This window comes from Rhododendron vialii, chromosome 3a, assembly GCF_030253575.1.
Source record: "Rhododendron vialii isolate Sample 1 chromosome 3a, ASM3025357v1".
Classification (NCBI taxonomy): domain Eukaryota; kingdom Viridiplantae; phylum Streptophyta; class Magnoliopsida; order Ericales; family Ericaceae; genus Rhododendron; species Rhododendron vialii.
The window spans coordinates 30,524,822-30,546,693 of NC_080559.1; the positions used below are offsets into that span (position 1 = coordinate 30,524,822).

The 21,872-nt window shown below is 41.6% G+C and overlaps 3 protein-coding genes across 5 annotated transcripts; 2 read left to right on the forward strand and 1 right to left on the reverse strand.

Annotated features, from left to right (window-relative positions):
• The first annotated feature begins 127 nt into the window (after positions 1-127).
• LOC131319840 (oligopeptide transporter 6-like) lies at positions 128-13,526 on the forward strand. Of its 2 annotated transcripts, XM_058350255.1 has the most exons (7): positions 128-633; positions 719-901; positions 11,032-11,129; positions 11,335-11,904; positions 11,986-12,244; positions 12,330-12,512; positions 12,813-13,526. In XM_058350255.1, exons 2-7 carry the CDS (start codon positions 818-820, stop codon positions 13,428-13,430), a joined length of 1,812 nt encoding a protein of 603 aa, XP_058206238.1. In that variant the 5' UTR covers positions 128-633; positions 719-817; the 3' UTR covers positions 13,431-13,526. The 2 variants fall into 2 exon arrangements, with proteins under 2 accessions (XP_058206238.1, XP_058206237.1); XM_058350254.1 differs by lacking the exons at positions 128-633; positions 719-901 and adding an exon at positions 10,161-10,666.
• Positions 13,527-14,624: 1,098 nt separating this feature from the next.
• Positions 14,625-15,832, forward strand: LOC131321336 (putative F-box protein At3g25750). Its single transcript, XM_058352328.1, has 2 exons — positions 14,625-14,992; positions 15,136-15,832. The coding sequence occupies exons 1-2, from the start codon at positions 14,625-14,627 to the stop codon at positions 15,830-15,832; spliced, it is 1,065 nt and encodes a 354-aa protein (XP_058208311.1).
• Positions 15,833-16,015: 183 nt separating this feature from the next.
• On the reverse strand, positions 16,016-21,698 carry LOC131319841 (U-box domain-containing protein 43-like). 2 transcript variants are annotated; one of them, XM_058350257.1, is made up of 5 exons: positions 21,384-21,698; positions 19,287-20,565; positions 18,621-18,924; positions 17,721-18,211; positions 16,016-17,140 (listed from the first exon to the last, which is right to left on the reverse strand). In XM_058350257.1, the coding sequence occupies exons 2-5, from the start codon at positions 20,517-20,519 to the stop codon at positions 16,136-16,138; spliced, it is 3,033 nt and encodes a 1,010-aa protein (XP_058206240.1). In that variant the 5' UTR covers positions 20,520-20,565; positions 21,384-21,698; the 3' UTR covers positions 16,016-16,135. The 2 variants fall into 2 exon arrangements, with proteins under 2 accessions (XP_058206240.1, XP_058206241.1); XM_058350258.1 differs by lacking the exon at positions 21,384-21,698 and adding an exon at positions 21,208-21,292.
• Positions 21,699-21,872: the final 174 nt, after the last annotated feature.

Consider the following 21,872-nt stretch of genomic DNA (forward strand, 5'->3'; position numbering starts at 1 on the left):
TTGTCTATACCAATGAGCCCTTGAGAGAGAGAGAGAGAGAGAGAGCTGAATGGTCAGCATAGAAGAAAAGAATTTTGAAACATGGCTGTGCTGAAAGGCAATTCGAGTTCAACCAACAAATGGAGATCTACTGAAAAAGAAAGATCTCTACTTCCTTGAGGACCCCGACCTCGTGCTGCTAATGCGCTGATAAACCTTCAGCTGGGAAGCCAGAATTGGTAGCAATCGCCAGTTAGCCATACGGAGACTTTAAACTACATGCGAAATAATAGGTCCTGCCTTTGATATATGGTTGGACGATTATGAAATGTTTAACATTCTCCAAGGCCTTGCAAAATTCTTTTGAGTAGCAAACAGATCGATGAAGGTTAGTATCACTTATATTTTCGGAGTTCGTAAGGCTAAAAAAAAATTAAAAAAAAGAGAGTAGAGGGAGCCGGAGAGAGGGTATACAAACAGGTGCCAATATGGTGGTTTCACATCTTTCTATTGTTGAACCTCGCTCTCATCTTCTTTGCTTGCTTCTATTACCATGAGACTATTCAATTGCCTTGGTGGGGTGTTTTGCTCGCTTGCACCATCGCGTTTGTTTTCACCCTTCCGATTGGTGTCATCGCTGCCACCACAAACCAGGTAAAATTCCAACCAATTAACCTTTGCCTTTGCAGACACACATGGATTGATTGGGTATGGTTTTGTGATTTGTATTGTTGAACAGGCACCGGGATTGAACATTATCACGGAGTATATTTTCGGGTCTGTGTACCCAGGACGTCCTGTTGCCAATATAGCCTTTAAGACGTTTGGATACATTAGCATGATCCAAGCTTTAACATTTCTAGCAGACTTGAAGCTTGGTCACTACATGAAGATTCCTCCTAGAACAATGTTCATGGCTCAGGTTTAGCTTTTGTTTCTTGCCATTTGAATTCTGCCTTGCAATGTCTGCTTTTTTTCTTTTTTCAAAATCAATTTTTGAAAATAATTTTTGTATTTCAAAAAACTTGCTTACGGTCAGTTTTCTGAAAAAGGAACGTAGCTTGAGTAAAGTACTTTCAGATCTTGTAAACTATTTTCGCTAAGAATAACCACAATATTGACATGATGGACGTTATATTATCATACGCAGTTCTTAATTAAAAACTACTCTTTTTTTTAATCGGCAAAAGATAAAGATTTATTAACTCCAAACACAAAGTACAGAGCTAATAGGATTATGGATACACCAGTCTGACCATCCATGACTCTCATCTCCTAATCATATGGAAGAAAAACTAAGTTGAATCCAACAGATTGAGTCCAAACCAGAGGAAAAACACCTAAAAAGCCTAAGTTGGAGAGACACCGACCCAAAAACCCAAACGGGCTAAGCCCACACACCTAAAATCTAATCAAACACAAATTAAAAACTGCACTTGAAAACTGTTTTCAAATACAACAATCAAACACAAATGCCCAGAAATCTAAAATCTAATCACATTTTCAGGTAGTAGGGACACTTTCTATCGGTCATCGTATATCAGGCAACTGCTTGGTGGCTGATGGGAACCATTCCCAACCTCTGCGACACCTCATTGCTGCCGCCTAGCAGCCAATGGACGTGCCCAGGTGACCACGTTTTCTACGACACCTCAGTCATTTGGGGCCTAGTTGGGCTCCGGAGGATCTTTGGCGATCTCAGCCAATACTCAATGTTAAACTGGTGCTTCCTCGCTGGTGCCATCGCTCCTCTACTAGTTTGGCTTGCCCACAAAGCATTTCCCAATCAGAAATGGATTGGACTAATCCACATGCCAGTGTTGATTGGTGCAACAGCAGAAATGCCCCTGGCTACTGCGGTCAACTACACAAGTTGGTTTTGTTGGGGTCCACCCATAGTGGTGGGTTATTTTGTGTAACACCCTGAGTGGGTGTTGAGCGTATTTACTCTTGGAGTCCCTTATATATAGTCGTAAACCCTATTAGGGTTAGGGTGTGACATAATGTGAGGGAGAGGGTGAGGCGAGCGTGGGGGGCCGGTCTGTGGCCTCCCGGAGAGGGAGAGGAACCGGCGTATGGTTCCCGGAGAGTTTTTTCATCTTTATTGTATATTGTGTGAATATATAATCAAAGGGAGTTTTTCTCTGAAATCACTGCGTGTGCTTGTGTGTGTGGTGTCCCTCACGGTCCTAACAATTGGTATCAGAGCGGGGTTGAAGAAGAGGGTCACCGGAAAAATCACGGATTCGATTTCTAAAAAAAAGGGTTGCTCACAAACCTCGTGTTTTGTCACCCGAAGAAGAAAGCACAGAGCATGGCCTAAGCTGGGTTCTCGGTCGAACCGTTTGAAAACTCAATCGGACTGGTAAGGGTTGTGCACCTCACTGAGACGAGTCTATAGGAGGTGACGGGGTCGAGTTTCGTCGCCGGATGAAGGCTCGGGAGCCATTCGATCACAGCGGGCGGAGTCAGCGACGGGCAGAGAGGTTGTTTTGAAAAGCCCGCGGTCATGGATGATCGAAGATGAGTTTTGAGCACTGGGTTGTGTTCACCTCGAGGAGACGATCACGGATTGGGGTAGAACGTCGCCGGAGGAGCTCGGAGGTGGCAGCAATGGCCGTTCGAACGGCGGAGGCGAGTCTGCATAGAGGCTGTTCAAGGGTGGTTCGTACCAGAAGTTGTCGGATGCGAGATTGGAGCACGGGGTTGTGTTCATCTCGAGCTCGGGAGTGGTTGGAAAATCACCGAGCGAAGCCAGAGTAAGCTGCACGCGCCTCTGGAAGCGGCGGCACGTTAGATCTACGCGCTCGTGTGTGCTGCACGCGTGGGACCGTGGCTGGCACATGCCAGCAGGTGGGGTGGTGGCACACGCCAGGCGTGCGCGGTCAACGCCTAGTCAGCCGGTCAACGCTGACGGGGACTGCCACATCATACGCCACGTGGCAGACATGTCATCGCCATGTGGCACTGCCACGTCATCAGGTCACAATGGCGTGTCTGGTCAACGGTCAAACAGCTCGGTCAAACAGGAAGAATATTCCAGATTGGTTTTTTGCAATTTCGTAGCCGTTCGGACTCCGTTTTTTGCGAGTGAGTAGTCGATTTTGACTATCCTGACGTTCCGGATCCCAACCATGCGTTCTATTTTCTTATTGGAGGATCCTAGGCTGAGGCTAATGTTTGGTTGAGTAGGAATCGGAAGTTTAGAGACAGTTCGGGTTGTGAGGAGGCTTGGTGCAACATAGGGATCAGCTTCGGACGGCCATGGGAGGTCGTGAGCAGTCGTGGGAGACCTAGTGAGTAAGGATACATTCCTTCGAGTGTTGCATCCCGGTTTGGGGGGTGCTGGAGAGCTCGTCTGGTAATGACACAAGCACTTACTAGGGACGATATATCAGAGATCAAGGGTTGCAGGGAAAAGCCTGAAGTGGAACGAGGATGGACCGAGTGACAGGAGAAGATCCGAGAGAGATGATTGAGAGTGGTAGGATGCATTGGGAGTGACAGATGTGATGAAGACCTATCATCAGGAGTTGCAGTTGTGATTTGAGCTGCATGAGGATGATGATGGGCAACCGATACATGCTTGTGGAGAGTACAGACAGATAGAGCTGATATTTGGTACGAGACAAGTAGTATGAGTTTTTTGTGACAGTGAATAGGTGAAGCAACAATTGCGGAGACACACAGGAAAGGCATTGGAGTACGAGGAGTCATGACCTGAGATGTACAGGAGTGTCGGTTACCAAATCAGATTGTGTGTGGAATAGTCTGTAGACGGCGGGCAACTGGTTGTTTGGGAGATGTTCACGGGAGCTCTGGACAGAGGGATGGAGATGGAGACCAGACGATGTATCGCTGGGATCTCTTCCTTTGTGGATTTTGTGATTGAATTCTCTCTATGGTATGCGGCCGCATGAGAAGGAGAGATGAAGTCACAGATTGCATCCTGGTAAGGATGCGGGCAATTCGGTCAAGGGGGTGCGAGCACTCTATTGAGGGGATGCTAAATATCAGCGGAGATGTCGGTATTGCAGCCGGAAAGTGCGCGGGTTTAGCCTCGGAAGATCTAGTCTTGCAAAGAGACATTCAGTCAGGCAGGAGTACTTCGGTGAGGGGGTGCTGGCAGCTAGACTTGGAGTGACACATGCGCTTTGCTAGAGAGGCTGGACAGATGCAACAATTGCCCACTCTGAGTGGAGGGGGTGATTGTTGGGGTCCACCCATAGTGGGGGAGTTATTTTGTGTAACACCCTTAGTGTTGAGTGTTGAGTGTATTTACCTTTAGAGTCCTTATATATAGTTGTTAACCCTATTAGGGTTAGGGTGTGATATAATGTGAGGGAGAGAGTGAGGCGAGCGTGGGGGGCTGGTCTGTGGCCTCCCAGAGAGGAACCGGCTTATGATTCCCAGAGAGTTTTTTCATCTTTATTGTATATTGTGTGAATATATAATCAAATGGAGTTTTTCTCTGAAATCACTGCGTGTGTTTGTGTGTGTGGTGTCCCTCACGGTCCTAACAGGTTTGTCGTTGCGTTCGTTTTTGGGTTTGTTATTTTCAGGTACCGGACCAAGTGGTGGGAGCGGTACAACTATGTTCTTTCAGGCGGGCCTGATGCTGGGACAGCTTTCTTTTCAGTGTTGTTATTCCTCGGGTTGCAGAATATTGGGTCGATTGGTGGGGTGGGATTCCGGATAGGTGCCCGTTGGCTGCTTGTCCAACTGCTACGGGAATTATAGTTGAGGGCTGCCCTGTCTTCTCTTGATAAATTGTACTCCTTTTCTGTGACTCAAATGTCTAGGCCATCTTATGACTAGTTTGATCGAGTAGTATTCTCTCGATATTTGTCACTACTTTGACCATTTTAAGTTTGTAGGTTGTCTAGAACCCAAGCCTAGGAATGAAAAAACTTCTGATTCTTCTTGGTCTTTGATGAACAGTATGCCATACTTGTGGCCGCTGCTAAAAGAGTTATCGGAATTGATTTCGATATCTACTCCGGCCACAATGGTGTTGATTACGGCGATGATATCTGAATCTGGAAGATAAAAGGCGAATCTTTTGATTGGGATTTGACTAAGAAATGGCTGTTCCAATTTGTTCTTATTTGTCTGTACGTGTATTGATGTTCACTTGCTGGGTTTCGCGTTTTTGCTTCGAGCAATGCTACGTACACAATTTTAAATCACAATCCATCCGGAGTTGTTCCTAAACTGGGCTTTCCAATTTGATGCGTTAACGTCTGTTAGGGAAAAAAAAATACTACATAGTTAACGATAACACTATGAAGCTTTGTCATTAGGGAAATTGCGGAGACAAACGATTCCCTTTTATATATGAGAGAGATGAGATACATAATTTTGACTATGAAACATCTATCTATTTATATTTATACTATATAATATTACAGAACTAGCGAATGAGCTCGTGCCTAAAGGCACGGCAAGATGTAACGTAAAATAAATCTTGATGAACATCACTCCTATAGACCCCTAGTCAATGAACTCACCTCCTCATGTTTACATTTTTTGAAAGAAGCTTCAAATAGGGCTCAGTAAGTGCATTTGATAAACTATTTATGAACCAAATATAGTTGAAGGAACTAACGAAAAAAATATGAACGCGTAAGCCAACAACTTCTAGTAGATTTCATTCATTAGCGAAGGCATGGCCTGTGCCTGAAGGCATGAAGCAAACATGAGTGAAAGACCACATTGATCCAACTCCGAGACCTCACAAACTTGTGTTTCAAATAAGCTTCACAAAATTCGTCCAACTTAGTTATTGAGCTTTGAAAAAAGAGACTACTTATAAAATAGAGTTTGGGACTACAATCTTATAGCAACTTGCATGTTTGGGTGTGTATCCCCTGCCTTCCCCTAATATCTTGTGGCAACTTACAAAGGGAGTCTGATATGTCGACTACACATCACGAAATAATACCTGAAACAATTGACATCTAGAATCAAAACCAAAGTTGAAGTCGTCGTTCGAACTTTCAAAGAGATCACACAACACCTCCTTTTGAATCCACTACAACTAAAGCATAGAACGGTCGATTGTGTACGCAGGTGAATAAAACTAAAATTGAATCAATGCCAAAATTGGTTCCCCATAAATGGAGCGAATGAGACAAAGAGAGAAACCATTGACTGAAAAGGAGAGAGTGAATCACAACTAACAGAGGCTCCTCTGGTCTTCAAACAACTGGCCATGGTTACACAGCAGTTACATGTGAAAAAAAGTTAAGGAACAAAAATTCAAATCTAGCCCTTTTTCTTTGTGCCATATCAAGCCCGATGTTCATATATTTGGCACCCTAAACCAGGAAAACAATTACCTTCCTTGGCCTAGTTTAGTCAAATCTAAACGTTCTTACTCAGCTATGCAAAATAAAGAACAAAAAACAGAGAAGCAATGGTCTAACCTATGCACGTTACCTTCTTAAGCTTGATAGTTACTCCTAATAAATCTACACACACAATCTAGAGAAGTTCATATTCTTTTACGTGCTATAAAGAAAATAAAACAAATATAAGCCAATCTACCGTATAGTAGGTGGAGTTATGTCTTCCTTGTCCTCTCATTTTCCCAATCTACAGTTGGCTGTCACTATACTATTTCACACTCATTAAGAAGATTGTAAAAAAAAACTGCAAAAACTATAGCGTTGCTCAGGCGACTTGAACTTAAAGTCCCCTAATCCGGAAGGAATTTTATAGCGTACATTTGCAAATAATTTGTCAACGCCATATAAATACCCAAAATCCAGTTTTCTAGTCAAAAGCCTAACTTGAATACATCATTTTTTAAAGTTAAACTAAATGTAAAAACAACAAAGATCGATGTAGCCAAAATTTTTAGGCTTCCACTATGGACACCAAAATCATTCAAAGCCAAAATAAAAATCACCACCCATCTGGATTATGGATTGAAGCGGTTGCAGCATGGAGACATCAATGTAGCGGGGCCGCAGGAGACATGGGAAACATGAAACAGAGAACAATTAGAAATTTTGGAATCCTTTAAGAAATTAAAGAGTAACAAATTAACATAAAGATTACACAACCTTAACAGAGGAGAAAATCCCAATAACGAAATCCGTAAATCGTGTACATTAATCCAAATATGCTCGGCAAATCTCAAACCCAATCTACTTTCCCTTTATGACCTAATCCGACCTTCCAATGGGTGCACTATATGCTTGGCAACAAAAGATAGTTTACCAAATTTTGACAACAGAAGTCTTATGGGCCCCAACGCCTGTGTGAGTGTGTGTAATTGGGAGTGTAAAATGGGTATGGTTATAAAATGATTGAGCCAATTCCAATTGTTTATGTTAAGTACCGTAGCTATCTAGAGATCTAAACTAAATACACTTAGTTTGTGTATAGTTTTACATGACACCTATACACTTGGCACCTATAATTCCAATTTGCGTCTAGTTTTATATGCCACCTATACCTAAACCTCTTACATCCTTGTTGAAATTGAACACGAAACTTGAAATCCACCGTACCTCTTCTATTTTGTTGCCGGGTATGCAAGATCAATTTTAGAAGGCTTTCTGTAATGACCGCCATCATACCTGAGTCTAATTTTCTTGACTCTCCTGCGCGTCTACCATTTTTTCTAGGAATTAGCAAGAAGCAACTCTGTCACACTTGCGAAAATTGACAACCCACACGATCAAATTTAAGTAACCACACTATCTAATAAAACCACAACCTCCTGCCACATTCAAATTCAAACAAACAAATGCAGATGAAAACCAATTAAATAGCAACAACCCATACCTTTACTATGAACTAAATTGCAGGAAATTCACGCAACTATAAAACCCCCTTGTATATCCTTTCACAATCAATCCGCAAAAAAATCAGCCAATGATTTTCACCAACAGATGGATTAATCACTCCTCCCCCATCTTATACTCTTTCACATACAGTTAAACAGATGGATTAATCACTCCTCCCCCATCTTATACTCTTTCACATACAGTTAAAAAGGTTGTGATTGATCTAGAGTTTACTGGGAATAAATCATTTGCTAAAACAAACAAATGGGACCCAATCTGACCTTTGGATCAAAATATACAATTCAAGTTGCCCATCAACATAAAGTAAAAATGCCAATAAGCCCAAACCAAGAATAATCAAGGTTTTGGGGGAATAATATGACTGAAAAATAAGTGTTTGTTGTAATCAGTAGCTCGCGCCGGCAATTTTCTTTCACACTGATCAAACAATCTACATGGTTTCCCAAAAATGAACAAACGAAAAACAGATTGGGGTCCATTTTGTGGGTAGCTATGTTAGGAAGGCTCTCAACTAAGGATCGGTTGGCTAATTAGGGTGTTGTCAATGATAGAAGTTGTGCTCTATGGTTTGGAAACTAATAATCACCTATTCTTTGATTGTGTGTTTACCTCCCAAGTATGGATTGAGATTAATTTTTGGCCTTGGGCAGCATTCCTGGGATCTTGTTTCAAAAACCCATTGCAAAGGAAAATCTCTGAAACTCTCTGTGCACAGGAAAAACAAAGTTTGTATACAACTCACCTCAATTCGATGTAGTTCCGAAGAAATTATTGGTGATTTCGGTGGTGTGGTCAGAGAGGTAGAGAAAGTTAAGAAGATGAACGGAAAAAGGAATGCATAGAAGGAATTATGATACCTAAATGAATAGAAGGAATTATTATGATAAAATGGATATAAGGTATGATTTCGTGATTGAATTTGGCATAAAATGGAAGACTTTTATAAAAGGGATGAATAGAAGCAATAGAAGGTATGATTTCACTCAAAAGTCTCCTGTAATAAGGTATATGATAAATGATACTCCTAAAAGGTAGTATCTATATAAGGAATGAATACCACCCATAAATCACAATTGTAGGTTTTCTTTCCAAATATATTTTCTAACCCTAACAACCGTAAAACTCGGCCGTAGAAAAAATGTGTATTGATCCTAAGGTCCCAAACTATATGAATCTGAAAACCACTCTCCCATATTATATAGACTTCTATATGTGGAATGATTTCCAATGTGTTGTGCACAAATTCTATTGAAAAGAATGGCTTCTCCAATACAATATTGATTTTTTTTTTTCATTCAAAAAAATTTAGTGTTTTCATGCTAGTAAACGAAATAGGAAAACCAAATAAAAATATATATATAGAAAAACGTCCATAACAAGAAAACACGAACAATTGCTTGAACTCACGGCAATTGAAAATCATAATAATTCAAGAACGTATTTTCTTACGCTATTTGTGTAAAATTGAGAGATAGGTAAAATGGATTTGATCAATCGCTAACTAATACTGGGGTTCTTTGACTTCTTGATATGGAGAGACATCGAACTCTCCAATTGTTAACTCACTAATTTTTTTCTAATTTTCCACTTATTTATCAAAAATTATTTAATACTTCCGGAGTATATGAACAATATATTCTCTCCTCTCACATAACATGCGGGGCCCACACGAGGACACATGTGAGACCCACATAACTGTGAGAAAAATGGAGTATATTATTCATATATTCCGGAAGTATTGAATTATTAGTCCTGATTTGTACAAGAAAAATTCTAAAATCAACCCAGTGGGCTGATAATAATAAGTGTGTGAATGTGTATTAAATGATGTATAAAGTACACAGAAATACATGTTTTCTTTGTCTTCTATTTTGTTTATCGTCAGCCCAGTGGGCGGCTGACAATAGCAAGACCGTTTTGGAAAAAAAAACTTCAAAATTGTCTTTATTAATTGAAAATATTATAAAATCAAAACTTCCAATTTGAAGTTGCAATTAATATTCAATCTAAAATCCAAGCAAAAGCACTTGTGGAGAGAGAGAGAGACCCTAGGGGCTGGTACATGCGTGGGGTGGGATGGCGTGTCAGCTAACCAATTGGAGTAAGTCAAAAGAAAGGTATCATGAGTAAAATACTCCTCCATAGAAACTGGTTTTGCAGAGGAAGGCAGGAAGGACTGCATCATGACTCGTGGAAGAATAATGGAAGAAGGAAAAACCTCGGGACTTGAGAGGAGGCACATGACTCCATGTGCCCTGAGTAGGTCCGTCACTGCCGCCGGTTCATTTTGTATTCTATTCTACTACTCCTATCCTATAAGAAAGCTGTATTCTATACACATATATTAACTGATGTAGAGTAGCATTGGAGTGTGCATTCAAAACTACTACTACTACTTCTTCTCCATGGCCGGCACCCACGAGGATGATCCGGCGTCCGACGAGAGCCGGATCAAACAAGTCGACATAACGGTGCCGAAAACCGATGACCCGACCCTACCCGTCGTCACATTCAGAATGTGGGTGCTGGGACTCACTTCGTGCGTTGTGCTGTCCTTCGTGAACCAGTTCTTTTGGTACAGGACAGAGCCGCTGTCGCTCTCCTCGATCACCGCTCAGATCGCGGTGGTTCCTCTCGGGCATCTGATGGCCCGAGCCATCACCAATCGGGTCTACTTCTCCGGCACCCGGTGGGAGTTTACGTTGAATCCGGGCCCGTTCAATGTGAAGGAACATGTCTTGATTACCATATTTGCGAATTCGGGCGCTGGTAGTCCTTACGCTACTAGCATATTGAGTGCTGTTAAGCTTTTTTACAAAAAGCAGCTCACATTTTTGCCTGCCCTTATCATCATGGCTACCACCCAGGTAGGTTCCTCTATCAATCTATCTATGCTTCTAAACCATAGAGCTGCGGACCAAACTTTCATTCTTCTCCAAAGCGACCAAATATTTCAAACTTTGGAGCCACTGGGTTATGTCTAGTCGTTACCTTCAAGGTCCCGAAATTAGTCAAGGTGGGCTCATATTGGCCCTGACATCTGGTTATAAAAAATAAAAAATAAAAACCTTCAATTTATTGTCAGTGCTTCTCATTAATCTTTCTTCTGTCTCTTCCTCATGCATCGCACAGGGTGTCGCTTGTGTCTATATATATATATATGCGCGCGCGCTGATTACACAAATTTTAGCGGCGGACTTCTTACATTAATTTTATCGAATTGTCTTTGTAGGTCTTGGGGTATGGCTGGGCTGGGCTTTTCCGTGAATATCTAGTTGAGCCAGGAGAAATGTGGTGGCCTGGTAATCTAATTCAAGTCTCATTATTCAGGTATAAATTCAGGCCCTCATAACTATTTCTTGTCCAAATCATTAAATCTTGAGCACTAACGCTACGATGAACCCGGAAAATTTACGGGTCATCAAGAAATAATGCAGAGTATAACATTTCTAGACACTCTTTATCGAAAGTAATTCGCAGCCGTGTTTTCTTGTTTTGGTGAGGTTTCTTTTTACGACGGTTGAAACTGTCGCAGGGCTCTACACGAGAAAGAGAAGAGGCCTGGAGGCGGCACAACGAGGACCCAATTCTTCCTCATAGTCCTCATTTGCAGCTTCGCTTATTACATTGTTTCGGGCTATTTCTTCCCACTGTTGACTTCGTTCTCTTGGGTCTGTTGGCTCGCTCCTTACTCCGTTTTAGTCCAGCAAATCGGCTCGGGCTTACAAGGCCTCGGCATAGGCAGCTTTGGATTGGATTGGCCCACCATTTCGTCATATCTCGGGAGCCCACTGGCCAGCCCGTGGTTTGCCACAGCCAATGTAGCCGTTGGGTTCGTCCTTGTCATGTACGTAATGACACCCATCACTTACTGGCTCAATATCTACAACGCCAAGAACTTTACCCTGTTCTCCAGTGAGCTTTTCATGTCGAACGGTACTGTATACGATATCTCGCAAATCGTGGATTCCAATTTCCAGTTTGATGAGAACGCTTACCAGAAGTATGGACCGATACACCTAAGCACGTTCTTTGCCATGGCATACGGCCTGGGATTTGCAACTCTTTCTGCGACGGTTGTGCATATCCTACTCTTTAACGGAAGGTAAACGATGTTGCGTTTACATTTTCCGTTGGTTGACAGAAATCAAAGTATCAAAAAATAAAAAAAAATTGACACATGCAGGGATATATTGGAGCAAAGCAAAAGATCGTTCGGAAAAAGTAAGAAGATGGATATACATAGCAGGCTAATGAAGGTATACAAACAGGTGCCAATGTGGTGGTTTCACATCATTCTACTGTTGAACCTCGCTCTCATCTTCTTTGCTTGCTTCTATTACCATGAGACTCTTCAATTGCCTTGGTGGGGTGTTTTGCTCGCTTGCACCATTGCATTTGTTTTCACCCTTCCGATTGGTGTCATCGCTGCCACCACAAACCAGGTAAAATTCCAACCAATTAACCTTTGCCTTTGCAGACACACATGGATTGATTGGGTATGGTTTTGTGATTTGTATTGTTGAACAGGCACCAGGATTGAACATTATCACGGAGTATATTTTCGGGTATGTGTACCCAGGACGTCCTGTTGCGAATATGGCCTTTAAGACGTTTGGATACATTAGCATGATCCAAGCTTTAACATTTCTAGCAGACTTGAAGCTTGGTCACTACATGAAGATTCCTCCTAGAACAATGTTCATGGCTCAGGTTTAGCTTTTGTTTCTTGCTATTTGAATTCTCTGCCTTGCAATGTTTGCTTTTTCCTTTTTTCAAAATCAATTTTGGATTTCAAAACTTGCTTTCGGTCAGTTTTCTGAAAAAATAACGGAGCTTGAGTAAAGTACTTCAAATCTTGTAAACGATTTTCGCTAAGAGTAACGGCAATATTGAAATGACGGGCGTTGTATTATCATACGCAGTTCCTAAAAACTGCTCTTGAAAACTGTTTTCAAAAACAACAAACAAACACAAATTGCCCAGAAATCTAAAATCTAATCACATTTTCAGGTAGTAGGGACACTTGTATCGGTCATTGTATATCAGGCAACTGCTTGGTGGCTGATGGGAAGCATTCCCAACCTCTGCGACACCTCATTGCTGCCACCTAACAGCCAATGGACGTGCCCAACTGACCACGTTTTCTACGACGCCTCGGTCATTTGGGGCCTAGTTGGGCCCCGGAGGATCTTTGGCCAACTCGGCCAATACTCAATGTTAAACTGGTTCTTCCTCGGTGGTGCCATCGCTCCTCTACTAGTTTGGCTTGCCCACAAAGCGTTTCCCAAGCAGAAGTGGGTTGGGCTAATCCACATGCCAGTGTTGATCGGTGCAACAGCGGGAATGCCCCCGGCTACTGCGGTCAACTACACCAGTTGGTTTGTCGTTGCCTTTGTTTTTGGGTTTGTTATTTTCAGGTACCGGACCAAGTGGTGGGAGCGGCACAACTATATTCTTTCCGGCGGGCTTGATGCTGGAACAGCTTTCTTGTCGGTCTTGGTATTCATCGGGCTGCAAATGCAGAATATTGAGGTCAATTGGTGGGGTGCGACTCCGGATAGGTGCCCACTGGCAGCTTGTCCAACTGCCAAGGGAATTTCAATTGAGGGCTGCCCTGTATTCTCTTGATAAAACTTTTTTTTTTTTTTTAAACTCAGATGTCCGGACCAGCTTAGTCTTCTCTTAATATCCGTCTCCATAGATAATGTAATTATTTTCACGGACTCTGCTGCGGTGGACTAGTATTCATTTAAATCTCATATGCTTGATACAAAATTTCCAAGGGCAAAATGGATGGAAATTTGTGGGGCTTTCTCCATCATTGTTATCTAAATGCTTTCTAGCAAGTTCCGAATACCAGCTATTGACTATATCCTGTAAGCTGTAACTGTAATTTGGATTCAAAAACCTATATTCACCGGGTGAGACAATACGACATACCGTATTATGAATGCTCTGCTCTCTTGCTCTTTCCAGACATGCATTTCAAATACCACATTACGAATATCTGGGTTTGGCTCTTGAATCTTTTATATTTTGTCGAAATTCGGGGGATTGAATATTTGTCTACATAGTTTCCGTTTGACAAAAAAGAAGAAGAATATTTGTCTACATGACCACCAACCCCTTCACTTTAGGGAAAAAGTAAAATGAAAGGGGGAAAGCATGGTGCCTCGTGCAGTACTTTAGGGAGAGACTTCAAAACTTAGCTGCACTGAAAAGCCAATTGACTCCAACCATTAAGAGGAAATCTACCAAAAAGAAAAATCTAACTATGCATAAAAGAATAACTACACCAGTAAAGAGTAAAGAGTGAGCTTCGTTTTATTTTAGGTAACTACATTCTTATAACCAATATGTAGTATCAAAAATGCTACTCACATAACAATTTAAACACAACACCAAACACAATCTCTCACATACATGTGGGCTCCACACACACTACTATATGTGGACTCCACATGTATGTGAGAGATTGTATTTGGTGTTATATTTGGATTGTTGTGTGAGTAGCATTGTCGAAACCTAGACTAGCTACAAAATTCTATAAAGCGTGCAACATAAAAATAGGGTTTACACAATAAACAATTGGCACAACATTGATTCATTAGAAACATTAAGAAATCTGCTGTGGATGTTATTGGAGTATTTCTTAAACTAAATCTCGGGTAAAAAACAAAAGAGTTTCCACTTTTAATTCTGCTTAACAACTAATGATTTTATTTCCATGTTCGTTTCTCTCATGCTATTTGATGTTTCTTACCCACGTCCTTCCCATCCGGCGTCTTCTTCAGCGAATCCGAGGCGAATACTGCATTATCAATGGGTCAGTGGTCTGATCTTCCGGAGCAATTTCTGGAGGCCATAGAAGAGCGTGTCGTCCTATACGCCGATAAAGTTCGACTCCGCTCTGTTTGTGCGCCGTGGCGCTCAACTTTGCCGAAGCTGCCACACCAAGAACTTCGCCAGTCTCCGTGCTTGGTGCTACCGTCTGGCAGCAATAATAGTGTCACGGCTTGTGGGTTGTTCAGCCCGCTTGATGACAAGTTTTATCACTTGGAGTTGCCTGAGCTAGGTGGAGGCAAGTTGTTCCTAGGATCCTCCCACTGTTGGGTGGTTACCGGTGGGGACAGTTCCTCGTTACGCATCCTTAATCCGCTCACAAGGGCCCAACTCAAACTTCCACCAAGGTCTTGTTTCCCGATATCAAAACGTACCGTCCTAGTGATACGGATAATGAGTATGGTCTTCGGGGTTGTTTGGGCAAGGCCTACACCTTTAGTGCAAAGCATGTGCGGAACCATTTTACGCACAAGATTATATTATGGACAAGTCCGGCCGACGACAACTATGTTGCTGTGGCCGCCTATGGGGTTTTCGACAGACTGGTATATTGTAGAAAGGGATATACAGAATGGGTTCACTTGGACGGGGATTGTACAGGTTATGCAGATTTTATATTCTTCAGGGGGCAATTCTATGCTTTAGATCTGAAGGGACGCCTTTTGATTTGTGAAGTTGGAGCTCGCCTGAACGTAACAAAGATCATGGAAATAGTTGCTCCAAGGACTGCTATGGCTCGGCTGCCTCGGAAGTACTTGGTAGAGTATTCCGGTGGGCTTCTAATGGTTGACAGAATATTTTCTGTGGACAGAAGTATAGAGGATGAACCCTCGTACGAAAGAATTAGAACATGTGGGTTCAAAGTTTACAAGCTTGATGTCAGCGACAACGGTTCGTCTTGGTTTGAGGTGAGAGACTTGGGTGGAGATTCGTTGTTTCTGGGGAAGAACTCGTCGTGGTTAATCTCATCGGCCGATTTTCCTGGCTACAAAGGAAACCGCATCTGCTTCACAGATGACAATCGTGATGTTAACGATCAAGTTGAGTTCCGAGTAGTAAGTTTTGATATGGGTGTCTACGACCTAGATGATGGGATGATTGAGTCGTTACCTGTGCCAGGTTACGGAGGACATGGGAAAAACTTGTTTCGGCAGCCCCCGATTTGGGTAATGCCAAAGGCCTATTGAGAAAGCGTTCTCGTTGAATCCTTGTTAATTCGTTGTTTTTTGGGTGCAATAGCCTTGTTATTTGTTAGCTACTGAACTTTAGTTGAGCAAAACTTCTTTTCCCATTCTTGTCCTGAACAATGTTGTTTGCTATTTCTTAACTTTCTTTGGATGAACACTTCAAAAATAAGCAAGCCAAAGCTATTGGCAAAGGTATTATGCCCTTATTCTGCTTTCTGGGTAACCTTGTACTAACAGATAATTACAATCAATACATCAGAAAATCATATATTTTCTGTAATAAATGGAATTAAAAAGCCTAGATCAGAAAAAAGAAGACTGATCGTGAATCACATTCAAATGAGCAAGTGTCTTAGCAGCAGTAGATTTCATACTACTAGTTCCTCTCTGCGTAATATCAACTAATGGCAGCTGTGCTGAAGGCCCATACTTCTGTTTCAAGTCCAGCAATCTAAAAACCCTCTCTAACGCCTTGAGAGCTTTCTCTTGCAACCGGGGCGAGTCAGAACTCAACATCTTTACTATTGAGCCAATGGCATTGGCTTCATCCAGCACCTTACTCCCTTTCTGTAATTGCTCACCTTCAATCAATGTCAATAGTGCATCTAAAGAAGCTTCACTTGCACAGGTATCTCTCTCTTCGAGAACACTCACAAGGGGTTTGATCGCATCACACTCCAAAAGACAAAACGACGATTCAGGAGTACAAATGCCTGAGTGAACGGGGCAGCAACCAGGATCAGGCGACCCCAAGCAACAAGCGAATACCACTTTCTTCTTCTTTGCTGGGGTGCTCAAAGCTGAAGAACTCTCTGAAAGCTGTTTTAGTGAAATGGCAACACTTTTTTTTGTCAATGAAGTTCCGGAGACTAGCAAATCCACTAACAGGGGTATGAATCTGGCTTCTGCTACCTTTTTCTGCCATTCATGGTTTGTTGGAACGGTGAAACGACAGAGAGCTGTAGCGGAATTCTCTACCACCTCTTTTTTGTAAGAACTATCTGTGTTTCCAGTGGCAAGAAAAGTAAAGATAACTTGTAGCGTGTTGGAATTTAGGAGCCACTCAGTCATCTGGGAATCTCTAGGGAGGTTGGATACTACACCAATAGCAGAAGCAATCTCTTCTGTGTCGTTAGAAGTTTTTGCGATTTTTAACAAGGTTTCCATGCATCTCTGCGTCACATGTTCCAGAAAGCTGTTGTTATCACAGTCTTGTGTCAAGCAATGGAACAGCTTCACGGCACTTGCACGAAGAAGAGTGTTGTTGTCGAGTTCGCACAATTGAACCAGCACTCTAGTAGCAGAAATCTGATATGGACATAGTCAAAACTTAAATGTCAAAATAGCAGCTAGATTTGGCTACCCCTTAGTTTATGAATCAATTGGGTGTAACGAACCAGATCCCTGTGGTTCAAACAAGGGATGCCATAACTCACAATTTCTGATGTGGAAGCTTCCTAATCCCTGGGAACCGAAGGATGGTGAGGGAAAAGAAAGAGAGGTCAGATTACACTACACCAAGTGATGCTTGTGTGATGGTTGCATCCAAGGTTTTCTGTTTCTTGATAGGTTGCTGTGAGTCTTACAGTAACTTAATGCAACTTGTACAATTAAGATATTCAACCCCGAGAAACAGTTACTATATGAAACGACTTTTTAGCAACTTAAGACTGGCAGAAGAAAGTGTGCTCTGTGGTTCATTTTAATGGTTTCTTGCATAATCAGTTGTTTTTATTTATTCCTCCTTATCCCTTCACTGGTTAAGGAATAGCTGCATTTCCTCGCAAAATAACAAAACAAGAAATTTCTAAGTCCAAAAGAGCTTTCATGCAAAATACAGAAATCTTCTTGTATTTCATTACTGTGGTCGTGGAACTGCAATATATACCTGTCTTAATGTAGTACTGATCTCAAAACCGGAAGAAGATTGGCACATCGCAATAAACGTTTGGAGAATGCTTTGTTGCACTTGGGGGCCTGTCAAAGAAATGAGAGAAAAGAGTTTGAAAATATCTTCCTCTGAATCAAATATCGACACTTTCATCTGATCAGCTTCAGGGGCAGTAGTTGATATGGCAAGGTTCATAATCGTAGCCGCTGCTTGCTCACGCAAACTTGTTGATGATAACCTGTGACAGTAAAGAAGTTCAAACAGTTGGCCCACAGCACCTTCTCTAATCATCTGCAGTCCGTTTTGTGGAATGGTTGAGAGGTTCTGAAGAGCTTTAACAGACACTTTCTTCATCTCTATATCATCGTGTGAGAGCAATTGCAGAAGTGGACCTTTTGCCCCGTCTTTAAATAGAGACAGTTTGCTGTGATCAGTCAACTCAACCTCTGATAAAGTCTTGGCCATCATCATTTTAACACTTTCAGTTCCTGCAATAAAATACGGCTATACTAGTTCCACATCATGTTGTATATTCTCGAAATGAGCCCCAATTTCAACATGAATCTGCAGTTAGTCTACATCCATAAGTTGGGGAGGAGCCAAAAGTTTTGTCAGAAGAGAGACCAGAAAAGTACTATTGATTAGTTTTTTGTGCATTATATAGGCGTGATGAAAAAATAATAAGGCAAATCAATAAATTTGGACAGGCATCTCTTTTTATGTCCTTAAATATTGCCTATTCCTTTTGAGATATCTAATTAGGATCTTAGAATATGATTGACTTGGCCACCCTTTTATTGTATTCTATTGGTTGTGTTGTGAAGTGTCCTAATTTCAAGACTTGTGATGCGCTATTGTGTCACTACGTTCGACTGAAGTGGGGAGCATAGGGAGTACCTGAAGAAAGAAGGCGCAACAAAGGTCCAAAATAATTTGCATTTGCCATCTGAACAACATTCTCATCAAGGAAGGATAGATTCCCTAAAATCTCATGGGCATCTTTTGCAGCTTGAGGATCATCACTGCTGGACATTGTCACTACTAGAAGTATACAACCCTGAACCCTTCCAATTAAGTTCCTTACCACATCGTTTCTTGATAATTCTAACAGCAACCTCAGTGCTGCCTTACTCTCGTTTACCTTACGCGCAAGGGAATGAACAATGAGCTCAATGGCATCGTCTACTTTAGCAATTCTCTCCTGTCAAAAATGGAATTTCGAGCTGATGAGATGCGTCTAAACTAGAGTCGTAGTATTCATCACACAAAGTATTATGGTCATATCAAAGTGGGAGATGGTCTTGACTCGATGGAATAAATGTCTCCCTTCATTTCATATTTGTGGTTGGCTTTGGGCAACCGTGCCCCTTACTAGGATGGACACTCTGTATCTTTTGTCATAAAAATCGAGACTTTTCCTCCCAAATTAAAAAATCCCAAGTAGTTTTTTTTTGAGAAAAAGTATTCAAAATCATCAAAAAGGACATTAAAAAAATACGGATTAATTTTCAAGGTGTCCGGGATGGTAAAAAAGAACCAAGAGACAGAGGTAGTAAGAAGTACCTTGTTATCAGCATTATCCTTTGCAAGGGAAAAAAGGATGTCGAGAGCATTCTTTCTTATTTCAGAGATTTTTGCACCAAGGAGACCAATAAGAATTGGTACATAGTCCTCCATAATTATCCATTCCTTGTGCAACTCTCTTTCAACACATAAATCCTGCAGCTTTCCAAGGGAATGAAGTACTTCTTGCTCCTCGTTTGACTGAACCTTTGGTTTCAAGGAAGCAATGGTAATCATGGTATTCCGGTCCTTCCATTCTTCAATTGACTCACGAAGAGTTTTGTTGGATCGCAAAAGCGACTTGTTCAAGGGGTTCATTGTTAAAGGACACTGCTTGTTACCCTCTTCCAACCACTTCTCTATTGCACTTCTTTCAAATGTCTGCCCATGGGAAGTTTCCACGGGGTCCACCATGATATCCATAGTGATTGGGCAATAAAACGACTGGAGAGGTTCCAGTGGCTGTCTACCCAAGGAATGTCGCTTGCTTAAATACTTCACCTCTTTCTCCTCTGGAGTTGTGATCATATCAGCCTTGCATAGCAACGCAACGATCTGTTCCATCTGTAAAGCTTCTGCCATGTCTTCCCTCAGCTGATCATTGTCGATTACGCTCTTTAGTGCCTCAAATTCCCTCTTGACTTCCGATTGTTCAGTTGAGATTCCTACAGCCTCAGCAATAAGTATTACCAAATTATTCGCATAGGATCGATCAACATTCCTCTCTTCAATTCCTGACTCAATTTTCTCCAATATTTCTTGTTCTGCTATAGTTATTCGGTACCTGGCATCAAGCATACTCTTGCATAGCTTGGTGATCTCATCATTTACAACGGATGAACCATCCAAAGAGGCCAAGGAGAGAAGGCCCAAAGCCCGGCTAATTTCGATTGTATTGCCTTCTAACTGTTTAATGATTCTCCGGCAATTGAGAAAGAGATAGACCTTGTTTCTGTTGATACAACTTAGAGTCAACTGCTTAGCGACTTTAATCTCCCCGTTTAGAATCTCTACAGCATGTTTTAAGCTGTCAGAAGGTTGCATATCTAACTTGGACAACTCTCTTAAGACCAATGTAATTCTCTCCATGTAAGTTGAAAATTTGTCGAAATTCTCCTTCTGAACTAGAACTGAGTTGGCGGCATTTACAGTTTCAATTAGGGCTAGGGTAGTCTCATAGAGGATTTCTGAACCCGGAACAAGCGCTGCACTAATTGTTATGTCGTTTGCCATCTCAGTACAGGTAATGTGAAGACAGAAACTCAACTTCGAGAGAACCCTGGATTTTACACAAAAAAATCAATACCACCCTCTATCAGACAAGTGAATTTGACCGCTTAGAAACGTGGCAAAATGATTTTAGTGATGGCATAAAGTCATGCATCAAATTCCAACTACATGAACTTCATGAACAAAGAAAGAAAATTCCTCAACGAAACGATCTCACATTCATGATCTATTTTCCTCTTTTTCCCAATCCATTTACTGCACGAACTACCACAGCCTAACCTTATTTTCAGTTCCCAAGAAATTGAAGGAAAAGGGGAACAAACAAAACGAACACCGTAAAACTGAGCTACCAGCTAGGTTTCCTCGCCCTTGTAAAATTAGATTATTTAACCTAAATAACAAACATTCTATAACTTCCCTACATTTTCTCGGCAACCAGACAAACCGAACTAGGGGACATGGAACTGGCACAGGAGCGGCTTTACTAGTGATTTAGGGGATTCAAGCAAAAAAATGCGCGAAAGTTTTTAAATATTTTCAAGTACATTTACTATTGTCTGCACGGGTCAGTCGTGCGTTGCCAACGTAAATGAAAAATCTACTTAAATTTGTGAGTAACGATGTAGTATGGCACAATTAAACAAAATAAATCAGGGTCAATGAATATGAATTTTTGCAAAAATAAAAAAACCTTTATCTTAGATAGAGTTCGGTTTCTTTATACAATTTTGTACTGAAATTCTAGAGCCGCCCCTGCAACTAACATTAATTAACCAGATAGGGTAGATCAAAGTTCAAATTTCGTGAATAAGAACTTCTAAACAAACCCAAATGCTTATCAAACTCGACGAGATCTGACCAACTTACTTCGAGTGATGACTGTTGAGTGAATCAGGACTCGGGAGAAACCAGTGGCGGCCTTCAACCAGAGCCGCGGACTTGTTCTCTGATTCCCTTTGAAGGACTTCAACTCTCTTGGAAAATTACACAAGAAATCTAGGGCTTCTCAACATCTCATCGTCTAAAGCGATTCTCAAGCTGGAAACCGAAGACTGTTCCTTAGCCGGGCAAAGACGGGACTAAGTGACCGGTTTCTCCCACGCGCTCGACTTCTTTGAAACGTCGGAAATTGAAATCTTTTATTTGAACGCGTTAATGTATTGACAAGGCAATCTCTGGGACAATATGTGGAAGGGATTACGTATCACTCCTTAAGTATTTTCCCTCAGCAATCAGTATATATTCCTGCTAATAACACAATTTTAAAACACGGTTGCGTTCAGATCAGTTCAATGCGTCCGTTCCACGTGCATCGAACCGCTCCGGAACATAATTGAACTTGTTTCACGTGCATCA

What these genes read in the sequence shown, in the direction of transcription:
- LOC131319840 (XM_058350254.1), top strand. Translation starts at nt 10,205, where the DNA reads ATGGCCGGCACCCACGAGGATGATCCGGCGTCCGACGAGAGCCGGATC. An exon ending in ATTCAAGTCTCATTATTCAG is followed by an intron (nt 11,130 to 11,334) that starts GTATAAATTCAG and finishes AAACTGTCGCAG; the next exon opens with GGCTCTACACGAGAAAGAGA. An exon ending in GAACAATGTTCATGGCTCAG is followed by an intron (nt 12,513 to 12,812) that starts GTTTAGCTTTTG and finishes TCACATTTTCAG; the next exon opens with GTAGTAGGGACACTTGTATC.
- LOC131321336 (XM_058352328.1), top strand. Translation starts at nt 14,625, where the DNA reads ATGGGTCAGTGGTCTGATCTTCCGGAGCAATTTCTGGAGGCCATAGAA. An exon ending in CAACTCAAACTTCCACCAAG is followed by an intron (nt 14,993 to 15,135) that starts GTCTTGTTTCCC and finishes ATTATGGACAAG; the next exon opens with TCCGGCCGACGACAACTATG.
- LOC131319841 (XM_058350257.1), bottom strand. Translation starts at nt 20,519, where the DNA reads ATGGCAAACGACATAACAATTAGTGCAGCGCTTGTTCCGGGTTCAGAA. An exon ending in AGGATAATGCTGATAACAAG is followed by an intron (nt 18,925 to 19,286) that starts GTACTTCTTACT and finishes CATTTTTGACAG; the next exon opens with GAGAGAATTGCTAAAGTAGA. An exon ending in TCAGTACTACATTAAGACAG is followed by an intron (nt 17,141 to 17,720) that starts GTATATATTGCA and finishes TGTCCATATCAG; the next exon opens with ATTTCTGCTACTAGAGTGCT.